Raw genomic sequence first — 19,212 nt, forward strand, 5'->3', positions numbered from 1 at the left:
TAATGTGGGTGTGCACATACTGTCTCTTGCTGGTGAGCACTTACTTGTACAGTTTTTTCCTTCTCTATAAATGAAGCTTTTCTTATAAAAATACATTTACAATAACATTAAGGAGCGTATCATCTTCAAGATACTCCTCCTCACCTTCAAAGCCCTTCACCACCTGGCTCCCACTTACCTATCCGACCTCCTTGTCCCCTACTGCCCCAACCGTCCCCTCCGATCCTCCAATACTTCACGTCTGACAGTCCCAAAATCTAAACTCAAATCCTTCGGTGTCAGAGCCTTCTCCCGCACATCACCCCGATTCTGGAACTCTCTCCCTCAGTCTGTCTGTGACTCACCCACACTCCCCATATTTAAGTCCCGTCTAAAAACTTACCTCTTCTCTCAAGCCTATGACCTCCCCTACCCATAACTGGTTTCCTCTTCTTAATTTTATCCCATTGTCTCTTCCCTGTCCCCCTCCCCCTCCCCTCATGTATGTCTTTGCCTTGTTCCCTGTAAGCGTCTTTGGGTTTTTGAAAAGCGCGATACAAATTTAATGAATTATTATTATTATTACGACAACTTGGCATAAGGTTATAATTCATCACAAAATTGTTACGCGTACTAAAAATACGAAATCGTGTGTGGGTGTTAAATGTGCATCACTGCAGATGGCCATGGGCAATACTATGGAGGAGGGCTGTTTAGTGAAACTGTACTGCATGTGTCAGTGAAAGCATGAAATAAACACGTGAAATGAGTAATGGTTTGTCACAACTAATGAAAAGAGTGTTTCATTATATCAGTACGCAAAGAATGGAGGCATAAATGCATCAAAGACAAATTAGCCTTGATGAAAAATCAGTAAGCAGCGGTGGTCATTGAAAGATGACAAACCTCATTGTTTGGTCCAACATTATGATGACAGAAATCACAAAGATTTTGTAGACACATTAATGTGAAATGCACTAATATGTACAGGCGTAGTAAATGCCATCATAACTGTGTCTATCATTCTTGCTAAAGCCTCATAGCCTCAAAGCCATAGGTGGCCTCATAACAATCAGTGTCACATAGAAAGGTTTTTAGACCTTTGACAGTCAGTGGGTTGGTGTATGTGTTGGTATTATTTTTACCCATGCAGTTAGAAACGGATGGTTTGATCCACTGTGGTTGTGAACACAGCCGACGTTCTTACACTTACCGTATTTTCCACACTATAAGGCGCACTGGATTATAAGGCGCACCTTCAATGAATGGCCCATTTGAAAACTTTGTCCATATATAAGGCGCACCGGATTATAAGGCGCACCTTCAATGAATGGCCCATTTTAAAACTTTGTCCATATATAAGATATATACAATTGGCCCGCGGGCCGAACTTTGGACACGGCTGCTGTAGTGGCTCAATATTGGTCCATATATAAGGCGCACCTGATTATAAGGCGCACTGTCGGCTTTTGAGAAAATTGGAGGTTTTTAGGTGCACCCTATAGTGCGGAAAATACGGTATACGTGGTTGCAGCAGGCGTAATGATTAGTCCTAACCGCAAACCACCAAATTCTCAGATGGCCCAAGGTTTGTCAAAGGAAACGTCATTAGTACGCCTGATGTGAATAAGCAGTATGTTTATAAAGTTTAAACCTTTAAGAGTTATTTGTTTTAGTTGCAACAACTTCCAGAGCCGCTGATGTATACTGGAACTGGACGTAGAGCGCAAACCTCCGCAAAGGTCGAGCGACAATGAGCGACTTATTGCGCTTGTTTAGTTATTTGATATAGTCTACTTCCTGGTTTGTAAAGGAGGATAAACAGCTGGGAGTATTAAGATTTTGTGGAACGAACATCTACATGGGGCCCAGTGACAAAGGAAAGCAAATTCTAGTCCTTGCGCATTTATAAATTTATAAATTCTTTATCCCCAAAAAATAAAATCCATGTTCTGCATATTTCGAAAATTAAATCTGTCCCACTATTTACTTGTTGCTTTGTCAAAAGGTCAATGAGAATCTCAATAAAACAGCAAACACATTGCATCCTGAGACTTTTTCGTCGGGCTGTAATTTTAATTATGGACCATGATTGGATGATTATTTTGCTTGTTGCATTCATTATGGACACTTCAAAGTGCTCCTTTTTGCTTTTTTTTAAAGAAATGTTGTAGTGGTAAAATTGTTGCTCCTGCAGCGTATAATTTTGCCTACAATTGTGAATAGTCAAAAGCATATCAAGAATATTTTTTTTGATTCATCTGTTGTAAAAGATATTCTGTTGCTCTTGAATCGCTCATAAATGTTCAAACCTTTGTTAAAGCTCTAGTATGTGCTCTACAAGTGAAATGTTTGAATTTAGTCTCACTCCACTCCTCCTTCCCTGCAACATCTAGCTCCCACCCTAGCTCACTAACACGCTTGCACGTTGGGACGTCAAGGTTGGCTGCTACATTGCTGGCATCATTTATTCAAGACGGAGCATTGCCAAAAGTGAAATGTTACTGGTTTGATGTGGTATTTTTTTTGGACGTGAAATCAATTTAAAGAAATGAGTGTCAAACAATTGACCCAAAGTGATGATTGATGATAGTTCTCACATACGTCTGTCAAGATTAAAAAAATTGTTCTCTGGTGGCAATCGTGTAGTATTTGCACAGCACACTAGTATGAAAGGCAGTGTTAGGGTGGTGCTCACTCTAACTTATTTTGCAATAATCATACGATGAAGATATTCTGCAAACCCTAACAGGGAGAGCACTCGGATGTCAGCATGTCAGCATCTTGGCCATTTTTGAGTTTGTTCGCTTAAACAATTTCAGCCGGTTTGGGACAAATCTTTCATTAATTTTCAATGTTCTTGCACAGAGTTGGCGTATGCGGATAAATGTTCAGTGTTTAATTGCTGTGCTCATGGAACCATAAAACAACCATATGGCAGGGGATGTCCCCCTAAACACTGAAAAGAGTCTTGGGGCAGTTGATGTGCTTTCATGAAGAAATAGCAACACATATGCAGTTGCTTTCACACATGACACACAAGCAAACGGGTTCTATCTGAAGCATGGAAACACAAACCAAACATTGAGTTATTAAATATCTGTTATTAGTGTGAAAACGAAGTGTGAAAACACGATGAGGCAACAGGAAGGAGGATGTGAAGGAATTATACCATAAAATGATAGATTGAAAGAGCTCCTGCTAGACCTCGAGGTTAGCAGTGTGAGCGGGTTACAGCTGGCTAGCTCATTTCGCAGAGCTACATATCTCATAATAAACATCATATGGGTAGTTTGGGCTGGCGGGTAAGGATTAAGTCAGAGCTATGCGCTCTTAAAATACTCAGTGCTGCGGACAGCCCAGTATCTATTTATAGGGAGGCTGGGAATGTATCAAAGCAAGCATGAAAGGAGGCAATGGAATTTGATTTATATCAGTCAAAACACTTTCAGCTTACCTTATCTCACTTGCAATTTTTGGAACTTGTCGCTGATAATTTTTCGTTTACACCTGCCCTACCTCTTTTCTCCAGAATTACCCAGCAGTCCAGGTGGTCAATTCACATTTCGACCATTACCGCCACCTCCTCCACCGCCCCATGCCTGCACCTGCGCGCGCCCGGCACCCTACACCCAAGTCAGTCTTCAAAGGAAGACCATGCCGACGAGATGTCAGGCCAGCCAGGGCGCCCAGGGGGCAGAAAGCAGTGCATGCACGGAGCAGGCACAGCTTCATGACAGCTGGGTGCTGAACAGCAACATTCCCTTAGAGACCAGGTAGGAAAATGCAACAAATTATTATGACTGTTTGATTTTGACCTGAAAAGGAAATGAAAAACACAGCACGCACGTGCTCAGATTGAGGATTTTCTTCCAAAACGCTTTCAGCCCAAACTTGTGGAATAATCTATTGGTTTCCCACAAATGATTATCATTACATTAAAGTGTTTAAATAGGAATTGGCAAACCTTCCGAAATTCTGTGGAGAGCAATTAAGGACAAGATTAGAACTTTATTTGGATGTTTTAAATTTGCACAAAAAAGCAGAGCTCCACTCAAGCCTCACGGGTAATATTACACGTCTTTGCACACCATCAAAGCCATCGTGAATCTCTCAGGTTTTTCCACTGGATTTTCTCACCGCACCTCTCGAAATCCACCAGGGGACCGTTATGAGTTAAGACGTCACAAAACAAAATCCGCCATCGAGCACAAATCCTCTTTTTGGGAACATATTGAAATTCCACCTTCAGTTGTGGCACCTGAAAAGATATTGTACCGTCTAATACGCTCAGACACCAGTCACTAGAATTTCATCCCATCAAACGGAATTAAGTATTTCCCAGCTGCATAAGTAATAATTGATCAGAGAATTATTTCACAGATTCTCATTTTTGAGGCTGATTTTGAGAAGAAGCAGAAAGGTGCAAAAGAATATGTTTGCATGTTTAATGAGACCTCAATGTGGCGGCGGAATTCTGTTATTATGGTGATGAGTTTGGCAGGCTGCCATGCCAGAAGAAGTGGTTTTAATGACTTATGCATCAGACCATAATTAGATCTTATCTCATCTAAGGGAAAGGATACAAAAAAGAATCATGTGACAATTTAAATTAATCATCAGCCCCGATGACAGTGTAATATGTTCTTCTGACATGTCAATGTACTGATTTCAAGGAAGTGCACGATAAGGTAATACCCACAGGTCACAATATCATGAGTTATGATTCGAATGTATAGTATTTAAGTAAGTATGTAATTTATATGGTTTGGGGGGGGGGGTTGGAATTTGCTGTGGTGAAGAACGGCTGCATCACACTGAGGAATTACATTTAGAATTGCAATTTTGAATTAGTATGATATTTTGTAATCAATGATGTCCCAATGGCAAATGTAATTGTTAGCCATCAGTAAGCCTATAGATTCACTAGACTAATACTGTTTTTAGGCATAGAGAAAAGTTATTTTTGAGTAAATGTCTTACTACTTTAATGATGCTCCCTTCAGTGACATACACAGGAGTTATCTTTTGCTTTTTCAAGACCATTGGTTAAATCTTGCTATCAAATCATTTTTGCAATTGCAATTTAAAGAAAATAAACCAGAAAAGCAAACAAAAAGTCATTAAGCACAAAACTTGCCAAGAGAGCGAATGCTGTCTGAATTTTAAAGGGTTACCGTATCTTCCGCACCATAAGGCGCTTTGGGTTAAAAGGCGCAGACTCAATTCCGGGGGCATTTCTGTACTTAATCCACACATAGGACGCACCGCATTACAGAGCGCATGCATGCCGTGGTGTAAAAAAAAAAAAGAAAAAAATGTCACAGAAGCAAGTTCAGGAATTCAGTTGTACTTTATTCTGCTATTTAGTCATTATTGTATTGTACTCACATTAATCAAGGTTAATGTGCAAATCCATTAAAGTCGTCATCTTTTGTATCCAAATTAAACAGTTGGGCAAGTTCGCCATTAAACATGACAAGTTCCCTGTTGTCATTGTCTCGTTATTTTTCTGCAATGATCTCAGCAGACGGCAAATGGACCACTTCGGCTGCCCAACAACCTGCTTGACCTAAATTAACGTAACAAAGAACCCCTTCGGCTGCCCAAAAACATGCCTTTCTAAAAAACTAAAATAAACTTTCCATACACTGCACTTTCGGTGTTAACATGATTCCCAAATTCTGAACCCCAAATTCTGCGTAAAATCGAGATTTTGGTGTACATTGACAGATACCCCTGCCTTTTGCCTTCCTTCTTATCACCAAAATATGATACGCCCATCTTTTGTACTGTTTTTGCATGGGTCTACCTTGTGCACAGCCCTAGGGGCGTCAGCTTCAGCCTCCCGAAGAGCGAGGACTCTCATTTACTTCCAGACTCTGGGGAAATCTGCTTCCCAATATGAATTTCCAGCTCCCTGAGCATCACCCGTAGATGTCTGAAACGATCAAACACAGTGAACTGGGAAGATCGGGAAACATTTTAAAAGTAACACCCACGAAGATTTGAAGTCCACGTGGGTTTGCAAACACAATATCATCAGATGGAGCCTGGTTTTGAGGTAATTCTTTCTTGGAAAACAAACAAGAGGGCAGATGTGGATCTCACTTCGCCATCGACCCAGCAGCATTGAAATGTCCACCTGCATCTGTCATCTTTTTATGTATGCTTGTTTTCTGCAGGCTGTGTGGTGCTGTATGTCCCCCAAGTTTATCTCCTTTTAGACTTGAACTAGCATTGACCCGTTGGTTGTGCAGCCTCTGTGTCCCCCATCTGACTCCCACCCTTCAGCTGATGCTGGATGGGTGGATGAGCAGAGGAAGGGAGGCCGACATTGAAGGATGGATGTCATCTGTCTTGTGTTAAACTGCCATGGGGCCACATGAGTTAGACAAACCGAGCATGAGAAACACAAAGACTGAGAAGATAAACAAGAGAACACTAATCCTTCAGAAAAATCTGCTGTAATACCAGATTTTTAAATTTAAATGGATAAAGACTGTGCGACAGCACTATAATAGCACACTCTTAATTTAAATGTATGGCATTTGTTTGGCTGCCTAAATTTTCGTCACAGGAAATTAATCAAAAACACCAAATTTTCTCATCTAATTATTTCTCAAGCAATTCTATTTTATTATTATTTTTCCTGTAATTGTATTGAAACAACCATTCTTTCATGTCACAACTCCACTGTGAGCAACATTTCCAAGCTTTGTGTCCATATTAATTCCAGAGTGACCTTATATAATATAATATATAATTACAAAATTCAATGGGACTCTTCTTGCACAACATTATAAATTGTCAACATATGGTTGCAAATGAAGGGATAGTGTGGGTTCAATGCGATCATTCTGCTGTCTGGCTTGACATTAATGACCAGTCCTCTGCGGGCCCTTTGGAGACCCACTAGCAGCCTGTGACCTCACACCTTCTACTGCTCAAAGAGCACAAAACCAGGCAAAGCTGTGCATTGCACACCGTCAACCAGAATTAATGTCAGTAGAGCATGACGTAACCGGGGGCAATGAGCGAAGATATTGTCTAGCGAAAGAAAATGCATGGATGGATGGATGGATGGATGGATGGATGGATGGATGGATGGATACTTTATTTATTCCCGGGGGGAAATTCAGTTGCCAGCAGTATCCACACCCAAGAGTGGGCACACAAAAGGGGTCAAAGAACAGATATGCAGTATTTACATAACTTGTAAAACATGCAAAATACAATTACATTTCACTGAAGATAAAAAAAAAAAAAAGACTTCCTCTTGAATAGTTAGAACTTAGTTCACATTCAAATTTGAGCCAATCAAGTAAGAGGATGGTGCACTGCAAAGGCTGCTTATACTTCCTATTTGCCTGCCAAGGTCCACTTTTTTAAATTGGATATCATGTATTCATGTATCCTCTGCACATCTTACAGTCCTTCCCTCCATTATGTAAACACAATACAGTCAGTGAAAATATTTAATGCTCTTAATTTTATCATGTTTATGTTCATCTGCCATCTAAAACGTTATTTCTGTTTAAAAAAAGGGGGTGGGTAGGTCTATCTAATGCAGTCCTTAACTGAGTCCTCATTTTGAAGTCCCCAAAAGATTGGGTAAGTGATTGTGATCTTTGTTGATGGGCTTTTTCATTCCTTTTTTTCAAACTTTCACATGACAATTACAAAGGGGGTTCTCAGTTCTTTCATAAAAAAATCAAGTAAAAAAAACAAAAACAGTTCATTGCAAGCTGTTCTTAGCTGCAAAACATTAAACACATTTATTTAAAAAAAAAAAGTTTGCCCCCCCCAAAAAAACGGAACACACAAGCATTGTTGTGCAATTCTAGGTGGATTCATTTTCCATCAGCTGTTTTATAAAATAAATGAAATACTCCCACATCTCTCCCCTTGCTAGGTTAAAAACACCATCGAGGCTGCCTTTTCTTATGTTCTTTAGTCACATCCGTTTTCATCCTTTTCTTTTTCTACGGTTCACATCTTCCATTTTCTTAGTTTATGCTTTTCTAAGCCTGAATGGAAAAAGCCTACAGACAACTACTCTATTCAGAAACATCAAATAATAATAATGATAATAATAATATTACTATTATCATTAGCAACAAATAATAACAATTTGGTTCAAAATTTGAATGCAGGTAATCGTAACGTAAACTATTTCATACTGAGGCTACTCATGTTTTTCTGGTTGAACTGAGTATACAATATGACCGGAATCTCAATCCTGGGAGACTACATTTCTTTACGTTAGTTTTTCAGATGAAATTTTGCTGCAATATTAATGCTAATTTAAGAGATGACTTTGATTAAAAGAGCACATACATACATATGGGCACAAAGACGTACATTATAAATGATTCAAAGATCTCATCGTGAGGCCTGATGCACAGACATGCATGTCTGAATTTTTAGCTCTTCACTTGGACGTGTGCCTTTTAAATGGATTTCAGTGAAGTCTTCTCCAGACTGAGAAAGCAGTCAAGGCTGATATGCATATTTAAACTCTGATAAAAATACTTGCTACCTGAGAAAATTATGCATTTGCATTAGTTTCATGTTACAATCTCATTGGTCTCAGAAGTAGCATAAAACTTAAGGGACATAGATTATGCAAACCAACAGCAACTCAGAAATAGGGTTGCAATGCTAAAACAGCTTTTTAACATGCAATGTAGCAAACCTTGGTAATGTTTTTTGTCTATATTGCTGTAGAGCAACATAAATGTTTTTTTTTGGTTAGTAATCGTGGCGATATGAATTCTACTTACTGCACTGTATTTACTGATTTTTGAGAAACACTTTTAGTAAAATGTACGTCTTCATTCAGCTATCTTAATTAGCTGCCAAAGAAGATTTGATTAAAAAAATATGTCAGGGACAGTTGCTATTTAGGCAGTTAAGAACTTTACGCAACAACTTCTGTATTCAAGATGAAAACAACGACCAGAGGTCAATTAAAGATATAAAAAATAGTAGTAGTTAAAGAGAGTCAATGAAAGAGTACTGCTTTATATTTTGTGTGGACACATAACGCTTGCCAGAGGTGTTACTAGTATGTAATCTTTGGGTGGTATTTGGTTGGGCAACAGCAAAAATATTGCTTTTCCTAAAGAGGGTAGGTAAACAGGCCGCGATTTAATTTTGAGAACAGGGGTGGGAGAGAATACAATTACAGCATCCAATTTCAGTAGGGGAGTCCGGGTTCGTTACTACATGCCTGTTTTTATAAATGAGCCACTAAGCTATGCTGAAAGATTTATCCACCTAGCTGAATAAAACGAATCGTGTTAGCCTTCGGTAAAATCATTTTATACCTGACAAGCCTACTCCGGTGACCAGCAACAAATCTGCTACCGGTCGCCTGAAGCTGGCTAATTACCAACGTTAAATCACCAAGTGAGCTGGTAACGTAAAAGAAACACGCAGCCTTCAAAATGTAAAAGCACAACGGTGAAACTTTACAAGGCAACTTGTAAGAACCAGCCAAAAGATAGATATTAAGGTATTAAAAATTTTATTTAAATTGCTGAACGCAACTTGCTTCAAACAGGTTTAGATGTTCACTTGACCTCATCTGTACCGAGTTATGAAATTCTCGTGGTTTGCTGATGTAAAGGAGCAGCACTAAGAACTCCCACACCTTTTTTTGATGCCCAATGACAGAAAGCTATGAACGCTCGAAAAAAACCAAGAAATAACAGAGTTTTTATTGGATGAGCAGATGATTCTTCTGGGTGGGCACGTCTTATCTCTGGGTGGGCAATGCCCACCCGTAGATACCCGACACTTGCCATGGAACGTGTCATCTAAGCGAAGCGGTTTCATCTACAGTGAGTGTATTTCTAACATTCAACCATTTGATATAAATGTATTTTATTTCTCCATTTTAGACACTTCCTGTTCAAGCAAGGCTCAGGCTCATCAGCCCTGCTTTCAGGTGCAGGACAGGGTTACCCCTTGACCTCTGGGACAGTGTACTCGCCTCCGCCCAGGCCCCTGCCCCGCAGCAGTGTGACCAGACCACTGTTTACTTTCAACAAGCCTCATCGCTGCTGCAACTGGAAGTGCACAGCATTATCTGCATCACTTCTTACACTTACCTTGGCTCTGCTGCTTACATACGTCATTGGTGAGTTACTTTTCTGCATGACATTCCTATATAAGTGCTTTTTTTTTTTTTTTACATTATCTCTATCAAAAGATGCTCTGCCTCTGTTGAAAGCTTTCATTGAAATTCTGAGCAGAAATAGTATTTGGACCAATAATTGTTTGTTTTTATTTTGAGCTCACTCTTGAATCATCCATCCATCCATCCATTTTCTGAACCGCTTAGTCCCCACGGGGGTCGCGGGAGTGCTGGAGCCTATCCCAGCCGTCATCGGGCAGTAGGCGGGGGACACCCTGAACCGGTTGCCAGCCAATCGCAGGGCACACAGAGACAAACAACCATTTGCACTCGCACTCACACCTAGGGACAATTTGGAGTCTTCAATCGGCCTACCAAGCATGTTTTTGGGATGTGGGAGGAAACCGGAGTGCCCGGAGAAAACCAACGCGGGCCCGGGGAGAACATGCAAACTCCACACAGGGAGGGCCGGAGGTGGAATCGAACCCGCACCCTCCTAACTGTGAGGCGGACGTGCTACCCAGTGCGCCACCAAGCCGCCATCTTGAATCAAATTACCCTATTTTTTTTAACTTATTTGATAAAAAAAAAAAAGAAAACTGTTAAAAGGACCTTCTGATGATTGATGATGATGATGAGAATGAGGATGATGATTAATGATTGATGGAGGAGGATGAGGATGATGGATGGCAATAGTGGTTTTGGTGGGGGTTGTGAACAAAATTATTATTGCAGAAACAATTCAAGACCATAATTACAGTGCATGTATTATTGAAAAATGTTTTTACTGGCTGTAAGGATGAGAGGAAATGGGTTCTCTTGTTGTTGTTGTGTGTTTTATTTTATTTCTGCCAATAATTTCAAAGCAAATTACCAAAGAAGCAGTTTCAATGCAAAATAAATTTGAAATATACAACCAGAATGGTGTTGTAATAAGCTGTGCAAAATAGATTTAACCACAGAAAGTAATGTATTCCAAATCTGTGGGAAATTCTGAATTGCATCTGAGTCACTGGACCAAAACACACAAAACTGGCAATTATTCTTTGATGAAGAGACACGAATTCAGTAAAATGTGACTCCACCTCTCTCTCTCCCTCTTTCTTTCTCCATTTTTCTCTGTTTTTCTCTCTTCTCTCTCTCTCTCTCTCTCTCTCTTTCCCTCCCTCTCTCTCTCTCGCTCTCCTTGTCGCTGACTCTCGATCCCATTTTAGCCTTTGACCCTATGCTTTTAAGATTTTTTAAATATTCCACATTCAATCAAACACACCTGGTGGTGCCCCCCATTGGAGCCGTCATTTTAATATGCTGGAGGCAGTTGTGTGTCCCAGTGACCCTAGGAGCTAAGATGTCTGGTGGTTTATGCTTCTGGCAGGGTCACCCATTGTGAACAAATTTGAGGGGATGGCTCAAAAGATTCCGATGATGAGGAAAAAATATTGGAAGATGTTTTTTGCCTGCCAGGCCTGAAGGTGGGGCTCCAAGGCAAGCTGTTAGACAGTCCTGCACCCATAGGGCCTGGCCAAACTCTACCTGAAATGACAATGTGGGTGCCCGTTCTCATGGGCTCACCAGCTGTGAGAGGGCCTGTAGGGTTTGGCTACAACGTGAACCCATGACAACGTCGTTGGCGGTCTAATCCAAGCCGGCAGAAGATGGCTCTAGGGAAGTGAAATGCCACTACTCTGGTAGGCAAACAGCCCGAGCTGTGTGTGAGGTGGAGACATTCCGAACAGACATAGTCTGGCTCTGGAACCAGTCATCTTGAGACAGAGTAGAAACTCTTGGACTCTGGTGTTGCCCATTGGAACTAACACACCAACACACCTAGACCCCTCTCCTCATCCGAGTCCAAGACATATAACCGCATATTTTTAGGGTCTGCAGAGTCCCGCTAGGAGTTTCAACTCCCACCCAATGCTCCCTCAAAGCGACGCGTGTGTGCAAACGTGCACTCCTTTCACCATCTAAGCGCACATGTTGGCGTGCACACATACATTTCCACTAAAGTTAAATCTACAAACAGAACCCCAAACCATTCCCACTTCGAGCTCTGGGTTGGGACCAAAAGAACAAGATCCTGGATACAAGCGGCTGAAATTTGTTTCCTTGGCGGCATTTCTGGGCTCTGCCTAGGGCATAGGGTAAGAGGCTTGTCATCTTGGGGGACTGAAAGTCGAGCCGCTGCACCTCTATAATGAGAGGAGCCGAGGTAACTCTGGCTTCTTGTTAGGATGTGCCTTGAAAACGTCCCTGTTGAGGTACTCGGGTATGTCCCACTTATCTGGGGGTTGAGGGGGCAGGAAAGAACATACTTTGTTCTCCTGACCCACTTCATCCAATTTCTCCAGGTAGCACCTCAATGTGTTCCCAGGCTAGCCAGGATGGTCACCCCAGCATGTAATGTCCTCCATGAAGTCTCTTTTGCCGGTGGAATATGTCATGAAGACTCATCTCATGAAGACTCAAGACTCTCATCAAGAGGGGGGCCCAGGAGGCTTTCCCAAAAGATGACTGAGTCACCTCATTTGGCTCCTCTTGATGTGCAGGAGCAGTAGCTGTACTGTGAGCCCCTCCTAGATGAGGTAGATTCCAGAGCCCAACAGAATCTTATGTCCATAAAGGTTATGAGTATGATCACAGTAGCATGCAGTCGTACGTACGATGTGGAATGACAAAGTTCTCATTGGCAGAGACCAACCCTCACTAAAAACAAATTTGACTTACTGCCAGCAAATGACGCCGGTTTTAGAGAGACCAGAGGGACACAGGTTAACGCCTTTGACAAACAGTCTACAAACACATGCACAATGGTTGGGTGAACTTCCATGCATGCTACTGGATTCTTTTGAGGGTATAGTGCTGTTCCATTTTTCCTTCGCCAAGACGATAACACAGTATGCCTGCTGGAACTCAAGTTTTACTTCCTGATTGGTCTTCCTCTCCAAAACTCACAAATAGATCTTACTATGGAAGCGAAACAGTGCTAACCTCCAATGGTTGCAACACACTACGACTGTGAATCCAACGACCTCCTCTCACAGTCCACATGCTTTTGCGCGTGTCAGCCAAAACGGCCATACATCATTGTAACATGTTTAGGTCTACCAGGCCTTACTGGCATTCTCACACCAACACTCTTCACCTGAGTGACCAAGACATACAGACATACAAGTCTGATAATACCACCACAAAAATGATAATCAAACTGCAACCTACAGTGTTCTGGTGGCAAAGGCAAGTATGGATACCCTTATGTTTGAACATGGTATTAATTATTGACTATATCTGTGGTGCGCACAAAGTCCAATAACAAAACACCATTTGGGTTCAGATGAGTTGTGACATTCTTTTCAATCTGACCCTCTCAGGGCTCATTGCCATTGTCCCCCAAGAATAACAGAATATCCACCATCACTGCTCTCCAGTACTCCCTCCAATGATTCCAAAGACGGTGGGTACTCTGATCTGCTGTTTGATGTCAGATAACAGAGCATTGAGCCGGAGGAAATAAGAATGCCCACAACAACTAAGCAGCTGTCAATGGGGACAAATCTAGGATGGAAAAGAGTCCAACTCTCCTCAAGAGGACTTGTTCCCAAGCCCAAATGAAGCATTTAGGCAAGTCTATCATTCTTAGGTGGATTGTCTTGATCTCCCGCAACAACTCAGGCTCCTCCCTGCCAGAACCCTGATGGTCCATGTCCCTAGAGCCAGTTTCTGTAGCTAGGGATCTCAAGGCCAAGGTCCCTGCCTGGCTGGGCCAATAAAGTGCAGACCATCAAGAGCCACTTCCAGGCCTGGCTTATGGGCAGGGGAAAACTTGGTTCAATATTGTTTAAAGGGAGTTATGAGCCGTGCATTGTCTGGTCCCTCATCTTGCCCTATGTGATTTTACCAGCTGACAACTGAGCGTCTAGGATAACTGAGACACACTGTCACCTTAATGCAGTCGAGGGTCCAAGGAGGAGAGAATAAACAAATCAAGAATAACAAAAAGCATCTCAGCAACCACAATCACTCACACAAGAAAATAATCAATGTACAGTAGATTCTAGTGAGTGAAACAGCATTACAAATGCATCATAGAATCCAGCCTCAACCTCAGCCCAGGGTCTTCATGTGCAGATATCCCAACTTTGCTCAGCCGGTTCACACACACAAACACACACACTCGTCCACGTAGCAAAGCCATGCAGATTAATCCCCTGGTTGAACCATGCTATCCCATTAATGTCCCGGACCTGGTAATTAGTGCATTAGTGAGGAGTGTGAATGATGACTAGGAGACCACGTAACCTTTTAATTGGTGTCATGCTTCACTCCTGCTTGGCAATGATTGATCTCTATGTTGCCATTACCATGGCAACTACATTTAGATGGATGTGACATGAGAAAAGATGACATGTTCGCCTGTACATCAAATTTTCAAATTCAAGATTACAGTGGTCATGGACCTAATGACTTTGTTAAGGGGGAGAGGTTGAGACAGAGGGTACCGCATGATTAGCTTTTCTAATTACATAATGATTAGGTCATCTAAATCAATGAATTAAACACCTTTGACAGAAGAGGAGGAAAAGTCACCTGTAGTATACGATTACAAAATTCCTGGTGTTGTATAAAATACCTGTATGCAATACTTGCGGAAAACTGCAAGTGTCTTAACTGAAAATATTTCCGGTGGAAATAAATTTACTTTGTTGAATATCACTTGATTAAAAGTCTAATGTATTATTTTAAATCAACAGCAAGTGTGTTGGCAATATGGCAAATTGAATGACATGGTACTAAAGCAGAAGAATTCCATATGTCAAACCACTCCTGAACCTAAGACTTCAGAAGCATTTGTGCTGGGCTTAGGATAAAAAGTAGTGGTCTTTTGTCCAGTGCTATCTTGGCCTCTCCCACAGATTAGCGCAAAGTAAAAAGTAAATTTGCATTAATTTGCTAGTTAGGGTCCCAGAATATGGAGGAAAACTGGAGGCGCATAAAAGTCAAGTTCCTTAAATTAGAGTGGTAAATTTCCTAGTCAGTAATGATTTGGAGAGCCATGTTATTTACTGGTATAGGTTCATTGTTTTTTGTTTTATCAAGTCCACAGTTAACACAGCTGTCTACTCAGAAATGTTTTAAGGACTTTTTGCTTCCCTTTGCCAACGAGGTTTTAGGCCATAATGATTTTATTTGCCAGCAGAATTGGGATTTCCCACAAAGCCTGGTTTAATAGCCATGGAGTTAACAGTATTGACCAGCAAACTCGCCCGGCTTGCGCCCCACTGAATGGGGTACTGTCAAGAGGGAGCAGAGGGAACAGAAACTCAGAAATGTAAAAATCCTAAATTCTTATTTGACGCTCCAAAATCAGATCACATTCTCAACTCAAGTTTCAGGGAAAGGGGGAGTCATTGATAGTTTAGGGGTACACTTGTCTTGCGTGACAACACAGTGAGTTCAATTCCCGCATATGACGGTGTGAATGTGTGTATGTAACAAAAAAAAAAAAACGTTTCAAGGAAAACTGCTCCAAGACAGTGGGTGTGTTTTGTCTGCGGGGGTGGCTCATCACTTTGTGACATCACAAAGTGATGAACACTGTCATTTTTCTGGCAGAGCCGGTGCGAGGAAAGGAAATATGCGCTGGAATGCCACCACTTTGTGTGTCATGGGCACCCACCTGTATCATTAGTTTGAAACAATACATCATTAAAATTCTGTTATTGACCTCTGTTGGTAATTACATTATTATACAGTAAACACATTTTGATAATACATTATGCATTTCTAAGTTCAGCATGTTGGAAAAAACTGATGATTATGAAAATCAGTTGGATTCTTCATAAAACAAGTGCATTTTTGTCATTCTAACTTTATCACGCTTGGGGTTTCATCTTTGCTGTAAATATGGAAGGATGGTCCAACAGGCATCATAAGTGAATGCTTAAACTTGACAGCACAAAGGAAAATTCTCCTGGGGAAACACGAGTTATTTTTTTCCAGACCGACTAACAAGAGACAAGCATCACTTCAGCAGATACCCATGCACTTCTGAAAAGTCTGTCAATTATGTAGCGAGCATTCAGTTATCCCTTTGAGATAATGAGATGGGATATGATTCTTCGTACATGCAATTTCTGTAGCTCACGTTGCACGTGCTTTGTTCAAACACGAATACACCATTTGAAAACAAAACTGTTCCATGGATCATGGAAGTATGTCTCAAATTGGAAGCATTTTAAAACGACACCAATACGTTTCTATGTAAATGCTGCAAACAAAGTGTAAAGGGCTTCTGACAGATATTCTATGTAAGCATCCAACAAAAGTATGTCACAACCAAAACCACACAAGAGCAACCCTCATGTTTGTTATACGTAACGTACTCTGCCTTGCAATTGTATGGTGACAAAGTTTAACAGCATTTCTTCCGCCAAGTGTTGCTTTACAGGACAACCAGTTAAGACTCATTACTTTTGTATGTTCGTGATTTCACTGCGGCTAAACAACATAATTTCTGTATTGTTTTGATTGGAATTTAAAAAAATGCACAATTTGGCAAAAAGCGTGAACAGAAATAACAACTACACATACTCTTGCTTTTGAGCTTTTGATGTCCAGCTCATGGATTCATCAGGGCTCCTTTCTTTCTGATAAATGTAAAAAATAAATCAATAATTAATCGAACTAAGTTGTTCCCATTTTCACTTAGTGGCTGTCTTGCAAGCCTACCCTTGTACTTGTGACATGACTATTTAGACTGGATTCATACAGCATGGTTCAAGCCATACAATTCTTGTTGTTTGCGCTCACAGGACACAATTCACCACAGCGCTACTTTGACCTGACAAATAGGTGCTACTTAATCTAGCAAAACTCTTAAGGCTACAAATCCTAACAAATTTGAGTGACAGGAAACAGAATGCAATTCTGAGCCATTTACAAGTCAGTAGTCATCTTGCATAACCAAACATTAAAGCTTGGTTATCAATAAACATACAAACATATTTTTGTCACTTGATTAGATAGTTTTCTCCTTGGCTTACATAGTTCATACATGTAACACATGTAACATGTAATACATAGTCCCCTCCTTGAAGGACATTTACACCTCCCATCTCACTCGCAAGGCGACCAAGATTGTGAGTGATGTGAGTCACCCCGCTCACTCTTTGTTTGAACTTCTGCCCTCTGGGAGGCGGTACAGGAGCCTGCGCTCCCGCACCACCAGACTTTCCAACAGCTTCGTACTCCAGGCTGTTAGGATCCTGAACTCGCTCCCCCTTTCAGCGTAGCGTCCTGTTCTTGCTGTATGCTCACTGGCTCGGTTTTGCCCCTCATATTCAATGGGTTATTGGTCTGTTTTTATTCATCGCTCATTTTATTTTATTTATTATTTATTATTTATGGTTTGTGCCTTCTTGTTTTTGTTTTGTGTCGCCTACTTGTATGTCTCGTCACCGTGGGATGGAGGAAACGGAATTTCGGTTTCTTTGTGTGTCTTGACATATGAAGGGATTGACAATAAAGCTGACTTTGACTTTGACTTTAACTTTGATAGTTGTGAGAGAGGACTCATACCCGTCGCCCAACTACATCACTGGGCATCTGTTTTAGCCATGCCCAAAAAATTAGGAACACAGACAGAAAAACACATTAATGTTGTATGGACACAATTCAAAGCCTTCCTTATGTTTCCAAAAGTTTCTTCAGATATGGTATTGTTTAATCTAGTCAGAAACAAATCTAGGAATTTACTTGACAGGCCCTAAACATTGAAGTTGATATCACTAACCAGAATTGACTATTTATTTATTTGCAATTTGTGCATTGGCACACACTGCCTGTTTTATGCGTCAGGTGAATGTTCACACAGTCATACTGTATATTTGTTCCTGGTATGGGGAATATAGGTGTAAATACACAGTCCAAAAATATTGGACACTGGCGTTACAGTGTCGAGCATTTAGACCTTCGGTATTAATACTGCCTTATGGAGTTGTTAGAAACCATCTATCTTTCCATTTTCCATAGCCCAGGATCTCAGGTGAACTGGAACCTATCCTAGCTGACTTGGAGTGAGAGGTGGGGTTCTGGTTGCCAATGCAGGGTACATCAAGCCAAATAACCAATCACACCTAAGGATTTTTTAAAGCAGAGTTGTCAAAACATCAGTTTAGGGGCCATTTACGACCTGCAGGATGATATTTTGCAACCCCATCAAGTTTAATGGTAGTACAGCCCCCAACATTTTTGCCATACTCTTGCCTTGGGCTTTTTTTTTATCACTTATGGCCTATCATAGCTCAGGCTGATGACCTCCTTCGGAGATTTGGGCGAAGCGTAATTCTGAAGTTGTCACGTGCCCATGCCATAGGACACTCAGCCGGCAACTTCTCTCAGCCACGCCCCTTTCACCACCGTAATGACTATAACCTGCTCCCTCTTGATACTTTGTGTATTTAAAACCTGCCCGTGTTTTTCCCAGTCGGTGTCTACTGTTGCTTCCCGTCTGTTTCTGCTCCTGTTGTTTCTGTCTTGCTCGTCCATTTCCCCAGGTCTCATGTGGAGGCTCACGGTCAAAACCCGTTCCTGTATCTGTTTCTGATCCGAGTGGACTTCTATTTCCTGCCCCACTGTCCGTGATCCTCTGTCCCGCCTGTGTCTTTGTTCACCTACCCCCCTTCCCTTCAATAAACCCTAGTCCAAGCTGCATTTGGTCGCCCTGCTCCACTCATTCCTGACAGTGACACCAAGTGGAAGCAAAACACATCCTGTCACTCAGTCCCAGTCACGGCTTTTTTAAAACCTGTGTAGAGAAAAGTTGGCGAGAAGAAAATCCAGTTTCAAGAAAAACAGGAGAGCACAGGACACCCCGAAATGTCTTGAATGCACAAAGAAATTTTGAGTACTCAAGAATTTAGTTGTAATTATTCAAATAAGGGGAGATGAGTGAGAGTACCACCAATATTGCTTATGTTCTGTAGAGAGATTAATTCTCTGAATTGTTAATAAAGATTGAAAAGATTAGATTATTTATTTTTTTGGAATACTTGAACCCTTTTTAGTGGAATACATGATACGGCCCAGAC

At 41.2% G+C, this 19,212-nt stretch overlaps 1 protein-coding gene across 1 annotated transcript in view; it reads left to right on the forward strand.

The window, feature by feature from the left end:
* Positions 1 to 19,212, forward strand: part of tenm1 (teneurin transmembrane protein 1) — a 198,043-nt gene that overhangs the window by 63,876 nt on the left and 114,955 nt on the right. Inside the window, exons 4-5 of the mRNA XM_037262466.1 lie at positions 3,512 to 3,755; positions 9,888 to 10,126. Of these exons, the coding sequence (XP_037118361.1) occupies positions 3,512 to 3,755; positions 9,888 to 10,126 (483 nt within the window). The remainder of the gene's footprint in view (positions 1 to 3,511; positions 3,756 to 9,887; positions 10,127 to 19,212) is intronic.

Source organism: Syngnathus acus, chromosome 10, assembly GCF_901709675.1.
Source record: "Syngnathus acus chromosome 10, fSynAcu1.2, whole genome shotgun sequence".
Classification (NCBI taxonomy): domain Eukaryota; kingdom Metazoa; phylum Chordata; class Actinopteri; order Syngnathiformes; family Syngnathidae; genus Syngnathus; species Syngnathus acus.